This window comes from Sarcophilus harrisii, chromosome 6, assembly GCF_902635505.1.
Source record: "Sarcophilus harrisii chromosome 6, mSarHar1.11, whole genome shotgun sequence".
Lineage (NCBI taxonomy): Eukaryota > Metazoa > Chordata > Mammalia > Dasyuromorphia > Dasyuridae > Sarcophilus > Sarcophilus harrisii.
The window spans coordinates 116,078,467-116,091,489 of NC_045431.1; the positions used below are offsets into that span (position 1 = coordinate 116,078,467).

A 13,023-nucleotide genomic window follows, 5' to 3' on the forward strand; every position below is an offset into this window, starting at 1 on the left:
TTTGTTTTTCAGAGAAGGAAACTGAGACCCAGAGAGGCCTCAGAGAGTTTAAGTGACTTTGTTAAGGTCACATAGATGCTAAGTGCCTGAGTTAGTATTTGAACCCAACAGCACAGTGGATAGAATATTGGGCCTGAAATTAGGAAGACTAAGTTCAAGTCTGAGTTAAAATCTGGCTTCAGATACTTGCTAGTTGTGTGACACTGGGCAAATCACTTAATCTTGTTTGCCTCAGTTCTTCATCTTTTATAAAATAAGCTGGAGAAGGAAATAGCAACTACCCCAATACCTTTGCCAAGAAAGCCTGAAAATGATCACAAAGAGTTGGACATAAATGAAAATGACTGAACAAAAAAATAATCTTGAGGCTCAGAGACAGCACTTTTTCCACTGCTCTTTCTTTAAAAATACAAATATCTTAAATAATGATAAAGTTAGTCTTGAGTAGTTCTTCTTAACATGGAACTCTATAATGATAAAAAAAAAAAAGACTATATATACATACACACATACATACACATAGATATATGTGTGTGTGTGTATATATATATATATATATATATATATATATATACACATATAATTTATACATGTATACACACATAACTATATTTTAGTGTAATTGATTTCCTTTGTAATAACATGTAATTTATCTTGTAAGTTTAAAAACATTTTGAGGAAACATTAGGTTTCACCAGACTGCCAAAAAGGTCCATCACACAAAAATTGGTAAGAACTCCTGCCTGGAGTGTCATACTCACCTTTACCTCTCATTCCTTTTCCTTACATCCCTCCTGAAAAGAAAAAAGTTGTTCTTTCTAGAGCTGTCATCTAGCACTAATATTAATCATGACTTTTAATCTTAATTTCTGTTCCCTAGTATCCTGTACAATTATAATATCACTGGAACATAAATATATTGTTTTCTTCATATATTTTTCTTGTTCCATGCCAGTTTCTTTTTTTTTTTTTTTTTTTTTTAAATAGCCTTTTATTTACAGGATATATACATGGTAACTTTACAGCATTAACAATTGCCAAACCTCTTGTTCCAATTTTTCACCTCTTACCCCCCCCCTCCCTAAATGGCAGGATAAGTAGATTTAAATATATTAAATATAACTTAGATACACAATAAGTATACATAAAAACATTATTTTGCTGTACAAAAAAGAATCAGACTCTGAATTATTTAAAACTTGAAGGAAATCAAAAATGCGGTGTGCATAAATATGGATTAAATTCAATTAATGGTTTTTAGTCATCTCCCGGTTTTTTCTGGGTTAGCTAGTTCAGTTCATTACTGCTCCATTAATATTTGGTTGATCTGTTTGCTGAGGATGGCCTGATCCATCAGAACTGGTCATCATCTATATTTTGTTGAAGTATATAATGATCTCCCTGGTCCTGCTCTTTCAGCATCAGTTGGTTAATCTCCAGGCCTTTCTGAAATCATCCTGTTGGTCATTTCTTCAGAACAGTAATTTCCATAATTTTCATATACCACAATTTATTCAGCCATTCTCCAACTGTGGACATCCATTGGTTTCCAGTTTCTAGTCATACAAAAGGGCTGCCACAAACATTTTGGGACCCAAGTCCTTTCCCTTCTTTATAATCTCTTTGGGATATAATCCCAGTAGTAACACTGCTGGATCAAAGGGTATTCCATGCCAGTTTCTATAAATCTTCCTATGTTTTATGAGATTTCTTATGTTATTGTGACTAATATTAAATGGTGGATTTATGCTATTCTTTAATATTTATCATTATTATATGCTACTTTTTACATTGTCAGTTTTCTGTGTAGTTGTAGTGATTGTTTTTAAACATTATGCTGTATCATTCTCTTATGATCATTGGGATTTTTCATAAGAATTATGTTTTTATCTCCTAATGTTCTTTTTGAGCCTTGTTTCATTTTAGGATATTTATGCATGAGACTATTTTTTCTCCATTTTTTTGTAGGGAAAAATTAATCTTTGGTCTGTTGTTAAGGGAGAAGTACATATGAGAAGAATGTTCTGTTATTTTTATTACTATAACATTTCATTAAATACTTTTACTTTAAGTCTCCCCCTACTTCCTTAGTAAAATTTAATGATGGAGACCTGTAAGCTATGATTTGGAAAGGATTCCAACCCACAGAAACCTACAGCCAGATATATCTTTCTGTGGATTGTTGGGTAAAAGAGGCTTCAGGCACTACATTAAAACATTCCTTTCCTTCTGTATCTCTTCTTCGATCTTCTTCAGGCGGTATGTTACAATAAAACTTTGGACTTTGTCAAGATAGACTTAGTTTCCAATAAAGACTCCTACATATACTAGTTGTATAACCTTGGGCAAATCATTTAATTTCTCTAAGAATCAGTTCCTTCATCTGTAAATTTTTAGTATCTGTAGTAAAAGGAGAGTGCAAAATAATTTTTATTCTACCTTCATGAGTATAGAAATATTAGCTATAAGATGGGTATAGGAAATGGGAAGAGAAGTTGGGAATATATTTGAAGGACTGGGAAAGACACAAGATGTAATGTACAAAAGCAGAAATTGGAGTGTTAGAACAGAAGATAAAGTGAGAAGAACAAAAATTCTGAGATCAAGAATGGTCTGATTGCTTTCATTCCAAGATAGCCAAGATGTTAATTTATTATTTTTTTATTTTTTTTACCAGTAGATGTTAAATATATTTAAACATAAATTAGATACACAATAAGTATACATGACCAAACCGTTATTTTGCTGTACAAAAAGAATCAGACTCTGAAATTTTCTTACTTGTGAAGGAAATCAAAAATGCAGGTGGGTATAAATTGGGTTGAATTCAATGTAAGTTTTATCACTCCCAGAGTTCTTTCTCTGGGTGTGGCTAGTTCATTCATTACCTCCATTGGAAATGATTTGGTTGTCTCATTGCTGAGGATGGCCAGATCCATCAGAACTGGTCATCATATAGTATTGTTGAAGTATATAATGATCTCCTGGTCCTGCTCATTTCATTCAGCACAAGATGTTAATTTAGACTGTAGGTTTCTTTTAAGGAAACTTTCACCTATTTTCATTATTCTTTGAAATGTTGATTAGATACAATATTAAACTTTTTATCAACTTGTTAAGTGGTGCTCTGAACTAAATAGTTCAACTATGGAGAAATTACTTTGTTACCATGCTTTTACTCATTCATTCATTCGTTTGTTTGTTTGTTTGTTTGTTTGTTTAAACTACAACAGATGTGGCCAGAGAAATATTGTCCAAGATTTAAGAATTATCCAGCTAAGAATAATAACTCTTCAAAAAAGCGAAAAATAGGTTAAATACAAAGCAACTTATAATCTATTTTACTGGTTTTGCTTTGAATTATATTATTGTCTTTTTTTGTTAATTCTTTTAAGGGTTCAGAATAGCTTTTTAATCATAATATAGGTCAGGACCCTCACTTTCTTCAAGTTTTTTCAACAAAATATCTTGGAATCATGCTGGGAGGAATTTCCTTCATTGACTAGATCAAAATTCCACTAGACTTTATCATTTGGGCTTTTATTCCATATTTTCATATAAATGTAGGATTTACCCTGTAATTTTTCAGATTATATCCTGACATTCCTAAATCCTGTGAAAGTGGTATTTCAAGGCCCCAGAGTACAAAACTAAGGGTAATCGGTCGCTGGTAGTTGCAGAAAGGCAATGTAGAACTTGGAACTTGTTCAGAAATGGAATGGACTGCCTGGGGAGGAAATAAGCTGCTAGTGTCTGGAGGTCTTTGAATGGAGCAAAAAATACTTGTTGGGAATATTATACAGAGAAGTCATGCTTCAAGAGGTTGGAGTAGATATCTTGGGAAATCCCTGCTAGTTCTTAGAATTTCACTTTAACAAACCTTATTTTACTGATTGAAAGACTAATTCTGTCTATTGTATTAATCTCCACACACAAGAAAATGACCTCAATGTAAATACTTTGTTCTTAATGGAAGTTATTTACACAAATCATTATATATAAATGGGCAAGTATAAAAAAGGCAGTTTTGATTTTTTTTTTTTTTTTTTTTCCTATTCTCAGTGTTCACATCATTGTTTTTGGCTGGAGATGATATCTTAAACTCAATATGTTTGAAATTGGACTCATTATCTTTATCCCCAAACCCTCACCTGTTCCCCATTATTGATGTCCCATTCGGGTCAAGGATACCACCTCTCAATCACTTAAGCTTCCAACCAACCTAAATTTCTGTCTTAACTTTTCCTCTCTCTTTTTTTTTATTTTTTATTTAATAGCCTTTTATTTACAGGATATATGCATGGGTAACTTTACAGCATTAACAATTGCCAAACCTCTTGTTCCAATTTTTCACCTCTTACCCCCCCCCCTCCCCTAGATGGCAGGATGACCAGTAGATGTTAAATACATTAAAATATAAATTAGATACACAATAATTAACTTTTCCTCTCAACATCCTTCCTCTCTTTTGCCCTCTCTCCAATCATTTGCCAAGTCCTGTAAATTGTCATTTCTACTTGATTGTAATCTCTCATATGTGCATCTTCTTCCCTATGCTGCTATCATTACCCTTGTGCAGGCCCTCAACACCTCATGTCTGATCTCTCTTCTTCAGTCCATTGATTTTCCTCAAGTGTATCTCTGACCAGGTTAACCCCCTTATTCATTTAACTCTAGTAACATTCTGTTACTTTCAGGATCAGACATAAAAATCCCCTTCCTGCCTTTTTAGTCTTCTTATCTCCTACTCTCCACACACTTTATGATCCATTGGTACTGGCCTCCTTGCCAATCTTCAAACAATTCTCCCAGTTCTGGTCATTTTCACTGACTCTCCTCCATGCCATGAATTCTTTCTCTCATTGTCATATCCTTACTTTCCTTATTTCTAGTGTCAGCTAAAATCCCACTTTCTGCAAGAGGTCTTTCTAGATTCCCTTAAATGCCTAGTGCCTTGATTCTGAGATTTTCTCCCAATGATCTTTTCTCTATTTTATTTGTATATACATATTTTCATTATGTGCTGAATTCCTTGAACACAACAATTGTTTTTGCCTTTTCTTTTTTCCCAAGGTTTAGCATACTGTCTGATACATAGTGTTTAATAAATATTAATCGATTTGACTAGAGAAATACTGTTCTACTGTCCATATTTTCTTGTATGGGATCATTGAGAGAGGGGGACTTAATAATCCTGACTCTTCCTCCCTTGGTTTATTAATAATTTCAGAACTCTAAATTTGAATAGTCATATTTCTCTTTTTTTTAAGCAGATTTTTCAGGGCAGATATAATAAATTTGAAGAAAACTAGTCTGAGCTCAAGAAATTTGTTTCAAGTCAAAGAGCTATTTTGTGGAATTAGGCTTTTTATCCATTTATTTATTTTTTTATACAGCAGCCTCACAGGCAGAACTCTGTCTTAAAAAGCTCTATCCTGGAGAAAAATAAAATCTTATAAGAAGGCACAAGAGCAGTTAACTTTATTCTACTGGAAACTAACATTGTAGCTAGAACTGGGAAAAACCTTTTTATGTAGAGATTGTTCTAGTTTTAGGGAGATCATTCACTGCAATGTGCCTTCATTTCCTCCTGAAAAGTGATGTATTTTTAGATATGTTTCAGTTTGATTTTCTTACAAGTCCCGTGGGTTCATAGTCCCTGCATAGGAGTTTATCTGTGGGTCTTTATGAATGTAAAAGTATCTAGACCTTTGAAACTAACAGTGTAATTGAAAAAACACAACAACAACAATAATTCTGAACCTTAGAGATATTTACCTATTCACCTCTTTCATAAAAATAAGAATACTTAGTTAAACTATTTGTAGTCATATATGCATCTTTTCCCTTTTTTTGAATGTGCAAATTGGCCATATTCTGCCAGATACTATTACTGTATCCCAAGCTGTTTGATCTGTTTGATTCTTTGGAACCTATGGATAGTTCCCTGACTCTGGTATTCAGAAGTAATTACAAATCATAGAATCTCAGAGTTGGGAGGAACTTCAGAGGTCACTTAGTTCCAGCTATACATGAACAGAAAACCTATCTATAATACATCAGACAAGTAATAGTCCAATCCAACTTTTATGTGAAAACCCTGAGAGAACACAGGACCTCTCAGGGCAGCCCATTCTACTTTGCAGTAGCTCAGATTGTTGGGAACTTTTTCTTTATGTGAAGCCTTAATTTACTTACTCACAGTTTTAAGTCCCCTTGGGTGCTTAAAGTGTAAAATACTAAACATTGATATGGAAATACATATTTGTAAATATTTAATTATCTCTTACTATTTGAAGCATACAGAGCTCATTCTCCCATATCTTTGAAGGGCTGTGTGTTAGCTTTGTTCAGTTGCCTGGAGTAAAAGAGGGGTGAGATAGGGAAAAGTAGTGAGGTCTGTCATTGCCAGTATTTCTATTGTGGGCCAGGTGGAAAGCTTTAACTAACACAACCACATGTTTATAGCAAAAAAAAAAAAAAAAAAAAGGAGAATGAGACAATAAATCCAAAGGACAAAAATTGTAGTACATGTGTGTAATAATTTGTTATTACAAATTATTGTTATTATAAAATATTATTATTACAAATGAGGAGGATATGGTTGCTAAAACACTTCTTGATCTGAAAAGTTTAGGTTTCTTTGAGTTGTGGATGTTGGAATGCCCTGGCACGTAATTGAATCAATGCTAGAGGCAGAGACAATGTGGAGGTGCGCACAAATCTCCAACATCCAACACTGAATTTTAGGTTCTGAATGTAGCAGAAGGCTCAAAAGACATTGACCTAAGTGGTGGAGATAGAGGTCAAGGAGAATGATCACATTTCCTTTCTAATTTATTAAGTAATTGAGGAATTAATTAGGACATTAGATTAAGGAATATGTAGAAAAGATAAACATTAAATTTGGGGTTCACTGAGATATTTCCCTTAGATTTTAAATTCCTTGAAGGTGGGTTCTTGTATCCTTAGAATTTAGCACTGAAACTTGTCACTTAGTACTTCATAAATGTTTATTGATTAAGATCATTTACTTCATAGTGAGGTTCTTTGGGTATTGTTCTAAGAATGAGCTTCATTAATTATTTTATAAGAGAAAATCAATCCAATAAAATTAAAGAAAAATTCAAAACTTTTTTTTAACCTTGGGATTTCATTGTATGTACCTGGAGTTCCAGGTGAGATAGTACAGATATTCATGCTGATAGCAGTTTTTCTTCTTAGAGAGCTGCCTGAGGTGCTCAAAGAGTGTAACTAACCCTGAGGTAAGATGGAAACCCTAATCTTTCAGACTCTGAGGCCAGCTATCTATGGCCACTTCACCATGTTGCTTTTCACAATTGTTTATATAACTCCACTTTACCTTCTGAGTTTTTGCTATTTTGATTTTTCATGTAATTGCAATCAAAGGGTACTTACTCCTAGTATGTTCCTCTTTTTTACATTTAAAAATATTGATTCATTTGAATGTTTATGTTATTTGTAATTTTAATATCTATATATTTTTCCTGGTTTTGCTTAGTTTTTAGCCATTCACCTTTTGTTAAGCATTTGTGGTTTTTCTAATATTTTCTTATTTTGCAAACATTGTTGTTTATACAAATTATTTTTCCCCTTTTCCATATATTTTCTTGGAATATAATCTTCAAATTTGAAGTTACTGGATCAAAAGGTATACAAATCATTTTGTAGCCATTACATATTGCCAGATTGCTCTTCAGAAAAATTCAGCCAGAAATCTAAAAGTATGTTTGTGTTGCTCAAGGCTTACTCACACCATTTAAAAATTATTTTTATTTACTTTGTTTGGTTATTGGGTGTACAGTGGCACCTTACAGCTGCTTTAATGGAAATATTGATAAATTGTTAGCGAAACTGCATTTTGCCATATGGTAATTTGTGTGTGTATCCACATATACTTAGACAATTAAAGTGTGTATGTATGTGTGTATATATACACATATATACATGTACATGTATTTTACTTCTATTATTCATTGAGTAGAACCTGGATAAGATCTTATTTTATTAAATTATTTTAATATATTATAAGCAAAAGCTTATATCAGTTATTAATCAATTATATTATTTCCCTAATCTGTTGTTTTCCTTATGAAATGTGTTGACATTTCATTGCATAAATGTTTTTGTTTTAAAATACTCCAATATCTTTTTCCTGATACCTTCCATTTCTTCACATGTCACAAATACATGCTATTCTCTATACTTCCATGATTTTTTTGAAATGAAATTAAAATTTGTTTAAACCTTTGGCCCATCTAGAATTTACTTCTGGTTTTCCTTAAAGAAAACTTTGATGGTGTAAGGAAGTTTAGTGTTGAGGTATTTTTTGGTAGCGCATAAGAATAGACAAGGGAAGGATGTCTTTTGACTAGCAAGTTGACAGTTGCCCTTTTTTGACTTGCTTAAGGAAGACCCCTGAAAGAAAGTTGGGAAATGGGGAAAAGTGGAGTTAGTCATTAGTCAAATGCCATTTTGCTCATTATCGTTTTAATGTTGCTTTGTGAACTCTTAGGTCAACTCTTCTCTACTAAACCAGCCTGTCTTGTAAATCTAGGACTGGTACCTTTTCCTTCCTTTTTTTCTCTTTTTCCATTCTTTCTCCTTTGTTTAAAATAAGACTCATCATCACTGAGACTGCAGGAGGTCTTAGAGTCCTTATGAACTTCCGTCATATGTGTCATATATAATCACTTTACCTTTATATCTGGCAAAAATAACTTTGAAATAAATTTTAAATGTCAGTTTATTTTATGAAGTCATTGGAGAAAGAAGTATATTCCCAGAGTCAAAGAACATGTTTTTCTGGAACAGAACCACTCTAGCTATTAATATTGTGATGCTTTGGAAGCTTGTCTATAAAATTAGATGATGAAGTACAGCTGATTAAAATTAGATGCTTTGGAGAAAACATTAGGATGAAGATACTTCTGTGTGATAGAGCCACTTCTAGGCTATTTTGCAAGTAAGTTTTCATTTTGGAAGGAAGAGTTAATACATTTTGGAACTAAGCATTTTATTGTTTCTTGCTAATTACTCTTTTGAGTATAATTTTTGCTTTGACATAGTAGTCCTGGAGTACACGATCCTGTCTTGCCTTTTATAACTAAACTTTAAAAAACGGTTGAACAGAAACAATACTAAGGGAACTATCATTGTTTCCACATCAGCCTCCCATGACCTGAAGTTTTTACTTATATGCTTTATGGTGTCCTGTACTTGGGCACTTAATAATCGACTGGGCAAGTATGGAAACTTAAGAACAGTGATCCAAATTGGGGGAGAGAGGGACATGACAGTACAGTGGTTCATAGAGAGAAGATGGCTTGATTCTGAATAATTTCTGTTACATTCTCATATTCATTTTTCCATTCATTAATGGGATGTGTGAATTGCAATTGTGCTGTAATAAATAGAAAACTGGCCTGGGAGTCAGGAAGACCTTGTATGAGTCATTAAGTCATTTTATCACCTGGGAGAATTAATTAATTCATGTGCTTAATTAAGCACATGAAGCTTCAAACACCACTCCCTTTTTTTAAAGTAATGTAAACAAGACTACTGAAGTCAATTTACCATATCAGAAATTTGGTTCACAATATACTTTTTTTTTCTCATTAATATTTTATTTTTCCAAATACATGTAAATATAGTTTTCAATATTTATTTTTGTACGACTCTGGTTTTCAAATTTTTATTTCTCCCTTACCTTGCCTTCTCCCCAAGACCACAAGCAATCTGATATAAGTTAAATATATGTAGTCATTTTAAACATATTTTCATATGTGTCATGTCAAGACACTTTTTAAGACTAAAAGTTGCATACATGTACTAGACTTCCTCAGTGGAGGATGATTCTTCACATGGGACTTCTCTGTATAGAAGAAATCATAGATCTGGTTCCTTCCATAAAAATCTTTTGTAGATGGCAGCTTGCCTCTTGCTCTCCTTCCTTTCTAATTGCTTCCTTACTCTCAGTGATTCCTTCTCTCCTGTCCAATCCCTCAAAAGTAGGTATTTTCCAAGTTGCTGTCCATGACCCACTTTTCTTTTAGTCTCATTTTACTTCTATAATTTCTGTCAGCACTTATATAGAGATGAATTCAAATCCGCCTTTAGCCCTATCCTGCCCTGCCTTCAGAACTTGAAATGTGAATATCCTGCTTCTTACTGAACATGTCCACCTGAAGCTGACCAGAAACCACCACCAGAAATTAGCTAGATGCCTAAGCCAGGGTCTCCTTTTGAGTTCACTCTCACCTAGTTTCCCGTACTTGAAGCGTTGGTATTATCTTTGACTTCTCCATTATTGATTTTCCTTTTTGCTTCCCCTCTCCTAGCACAAGCCATTATTGCTGCCTGACAAGTCTTTTCCATTTTGCTTCTTCCCAATATTGCTGTTCCATGAATGATGTCTACCCTAATTATCCTCTTTGTGCCTAGGTCATTTTTATGTTCAGGACACTTGGTAGCTTTTTTTGATACACAATATACTTTTCTGTAGATCATTGGATCATAGATTTAGAACTGAAAAAGCCCTTGATGCATACATAGGCAGTGCTTAATGTTGATTCACTTTGAGTTAAACATAAATAGATTATCCTTTTTCATTTTGTCTTCCTTTTGTCCATAGGGGAATATAAATTTCAACCTAGCTCTTTTCAGAAGTATCACAAATTCTGAAGTAGTTGTATCTGAATTAATAAATGTCCAATGTAATTTCCTATTTGTCTCTACTAGAAGTTGCTTTTTGGGGATTGTATTAAAAAGAATTTTATCTATGTCCTTTTCCTTTCCATCATAGTTATTCAATCCATTTAACTCTTGCCACGTAAAAAATTAACCACTTTCTTCTGGAAAAATACTTGGTAAAAAGTTGTATTGATACTTTTTGAATTTAGACTGTACTCATTTCCCAATATCCCCCGTTCCCTTTCTTTCCTCATCTACCCAAAATCTTTTGTTGTCACAAAGAAAAACTCTAAAGCAAAACTAGTTCACACAGCAAAGATAGCTGATGGCATATGCAGCATTTAATATTCCTTGTCCCCCCACATCTTTCCTGAGAGAAAGAAAATGTGCTTCAGAAACTTCTTTTGAATCAGCATTTTTCATTACTTTTAATATAACTTATAACTAATATAACTATAGTTTCCTTTAAATTTTTTTCACTTTTTCTGCATTTTAGTCACTGACTAATATATTTTTAAAAAGTAACAATTATTTTGTAGAAACATCAAAGAATCTAAAGTTTGAAGGGAATCTTCTGAGCTGCCATTGTCCCTTTGAATAGTAATTATCATTCTGTGGTGATGAACACTTCTCTGCCACCTCACAATTCTGCTTGTCCCATCTATCAATATTATAGATCCTTCAAGGTCAAATACCACCCTTTCCTTGAGGCTCATTGCTCATGTTTTCCTTTCATTACTGTCTATGTTCTTCCTTTAGTTGTAATTGAATATATGTCTTATTTCCCCTATTACCCAATGAAATTCCTGGGGGAATACCAACTAGTGTTGATAACTGCCCATCATTAACTGTCCATAACTGTCTTACATTTGAATGAACAAAATAGTAAGTTATTTAGTTCAGAAATGCAAAAGTGAAAAAAAAGGCAAAAATAAATATATGTAATACTTTATAATTCAGTTTGATACTTTAAAATGAGCAATCTTTAGCCACTTTATGAAGAACTTTAATAGTTGAATAAAATATAATGTCTTGATATACCAGTGTGATCTGGCTAATTAGCTAGATTTTCCCAGTGTTTATTCTGAAGAGTCAATTAGCATCATTTATTTTGGGATATAAGCACATTGGATTTAATACTAGAAGATTTGGAGTTAAATCCTGGCTTTGTTACTATTAACAGTTCTTCTCTAAGCCTCAGTTTCCTCGATTATAAAATAAAAGCATTAAGAATTCCCTCAAGTTCTAAATTCTGTGATTCTATGGAATATATTTCATTGATAATTGAGTAAATAATCTTGTAAGTGTTTCTCCTTTCCCCCAATTAATATCTCTTTTTAAAAAATTGTTTTTCCCCCCTGTAAATAAATATGGCTAAGAGAAAGTTGTTTAAATTAGTGTATATCTCCATATATTACAAACCAGTATGGTGTGATAGAAAGTGTAATAAGGCCCAAGAATCAGGTTTCAAATCCAGTTTCTTCTGCTTGGTAGCTCTCATCTAGGCAAGTCAGTTAAACATCTTGAGCCTAAATTTCCTATCTATAAAATCAGAAAATTGTACTAAATAATATGAAGCTTCCTTCAATATTTCAATCTGTAATTCTAAAGAAATTATTTCTACCTTATTTCCTAATTCTTACATTAATTTCTCACAAAAGGTTAAAAAACTGAAGCGAGAACTTTCACAGATGAAGCAAGAATTACTGTACAAAGAACAAGGCTTTGAAACACTGCAACAGTGAGTATAAAATATTTGAAATTAACTTGAATACATCACAAGCCCTTTGCCTAGTAGCAAATAAAGTGTCAGTGAAGGTTCGATTCAGTACATACTTAATTGATTGTATTCTGTATAAGGTACTGGGCTACAGATGGAGATACAAAAAACATTAATGACTTCATGTCTCTGACCTCAAGGCATTGACTTTCTTTAGGGGGATACAGAATATACTGTTTGGAGAGTCAACTAACATGATGGATGACAGAGAAAAGATCCTAGATCTTGGTGCCTTAGAATGATGAATGGAATTTAAGAAGTTGAAATTTAATAGGAATCTAAATGTAAAATATTATTTTTACATTCACAAATGGAGGAGGACATATCTGTAGCCATGAGCTCAATATAAATAAGCAGTGAATATAACAACCGCATTTGAAAAGCTTATGTGATGTAGGCTGTGCAGTGTGCAGGTAGACAGGGGTGTGTTGGAGCCAGCTGGAACCCACGGACCAGGTGTGAAATTTTCATTTTGAACCTCTACATCTTGGAGATTGACAAATACTCCAAAATCAGGCAGGGCTTGACTC

General features: G+C 33.1%; 1 protein-coding gene across 2 annotated transcripts in view; it reads left to right on the top strand.

Annotated features, from left to right (window-relative positions):
• The window catches only part of WWC2 (WW and C2 domain containing 2), a 222,515-nt gene that overhangs the window by 116,570 nt on the left and 92,922 nt on the right, over positions 1-13,023 (top strand). For both annotated transcript variants that reach the window (XM_031941982.1, XM_031941983.1), the window contains exon 5: positions 12,375-12,454. In XM_031941982.1, the coding sequence (XP_031797842.1) occupies positions 12,375-12,454 (80 nt within the window). The remainder of the gene's footprint in view (positions 1-12,374; positions 12,455-13,023) is intronic.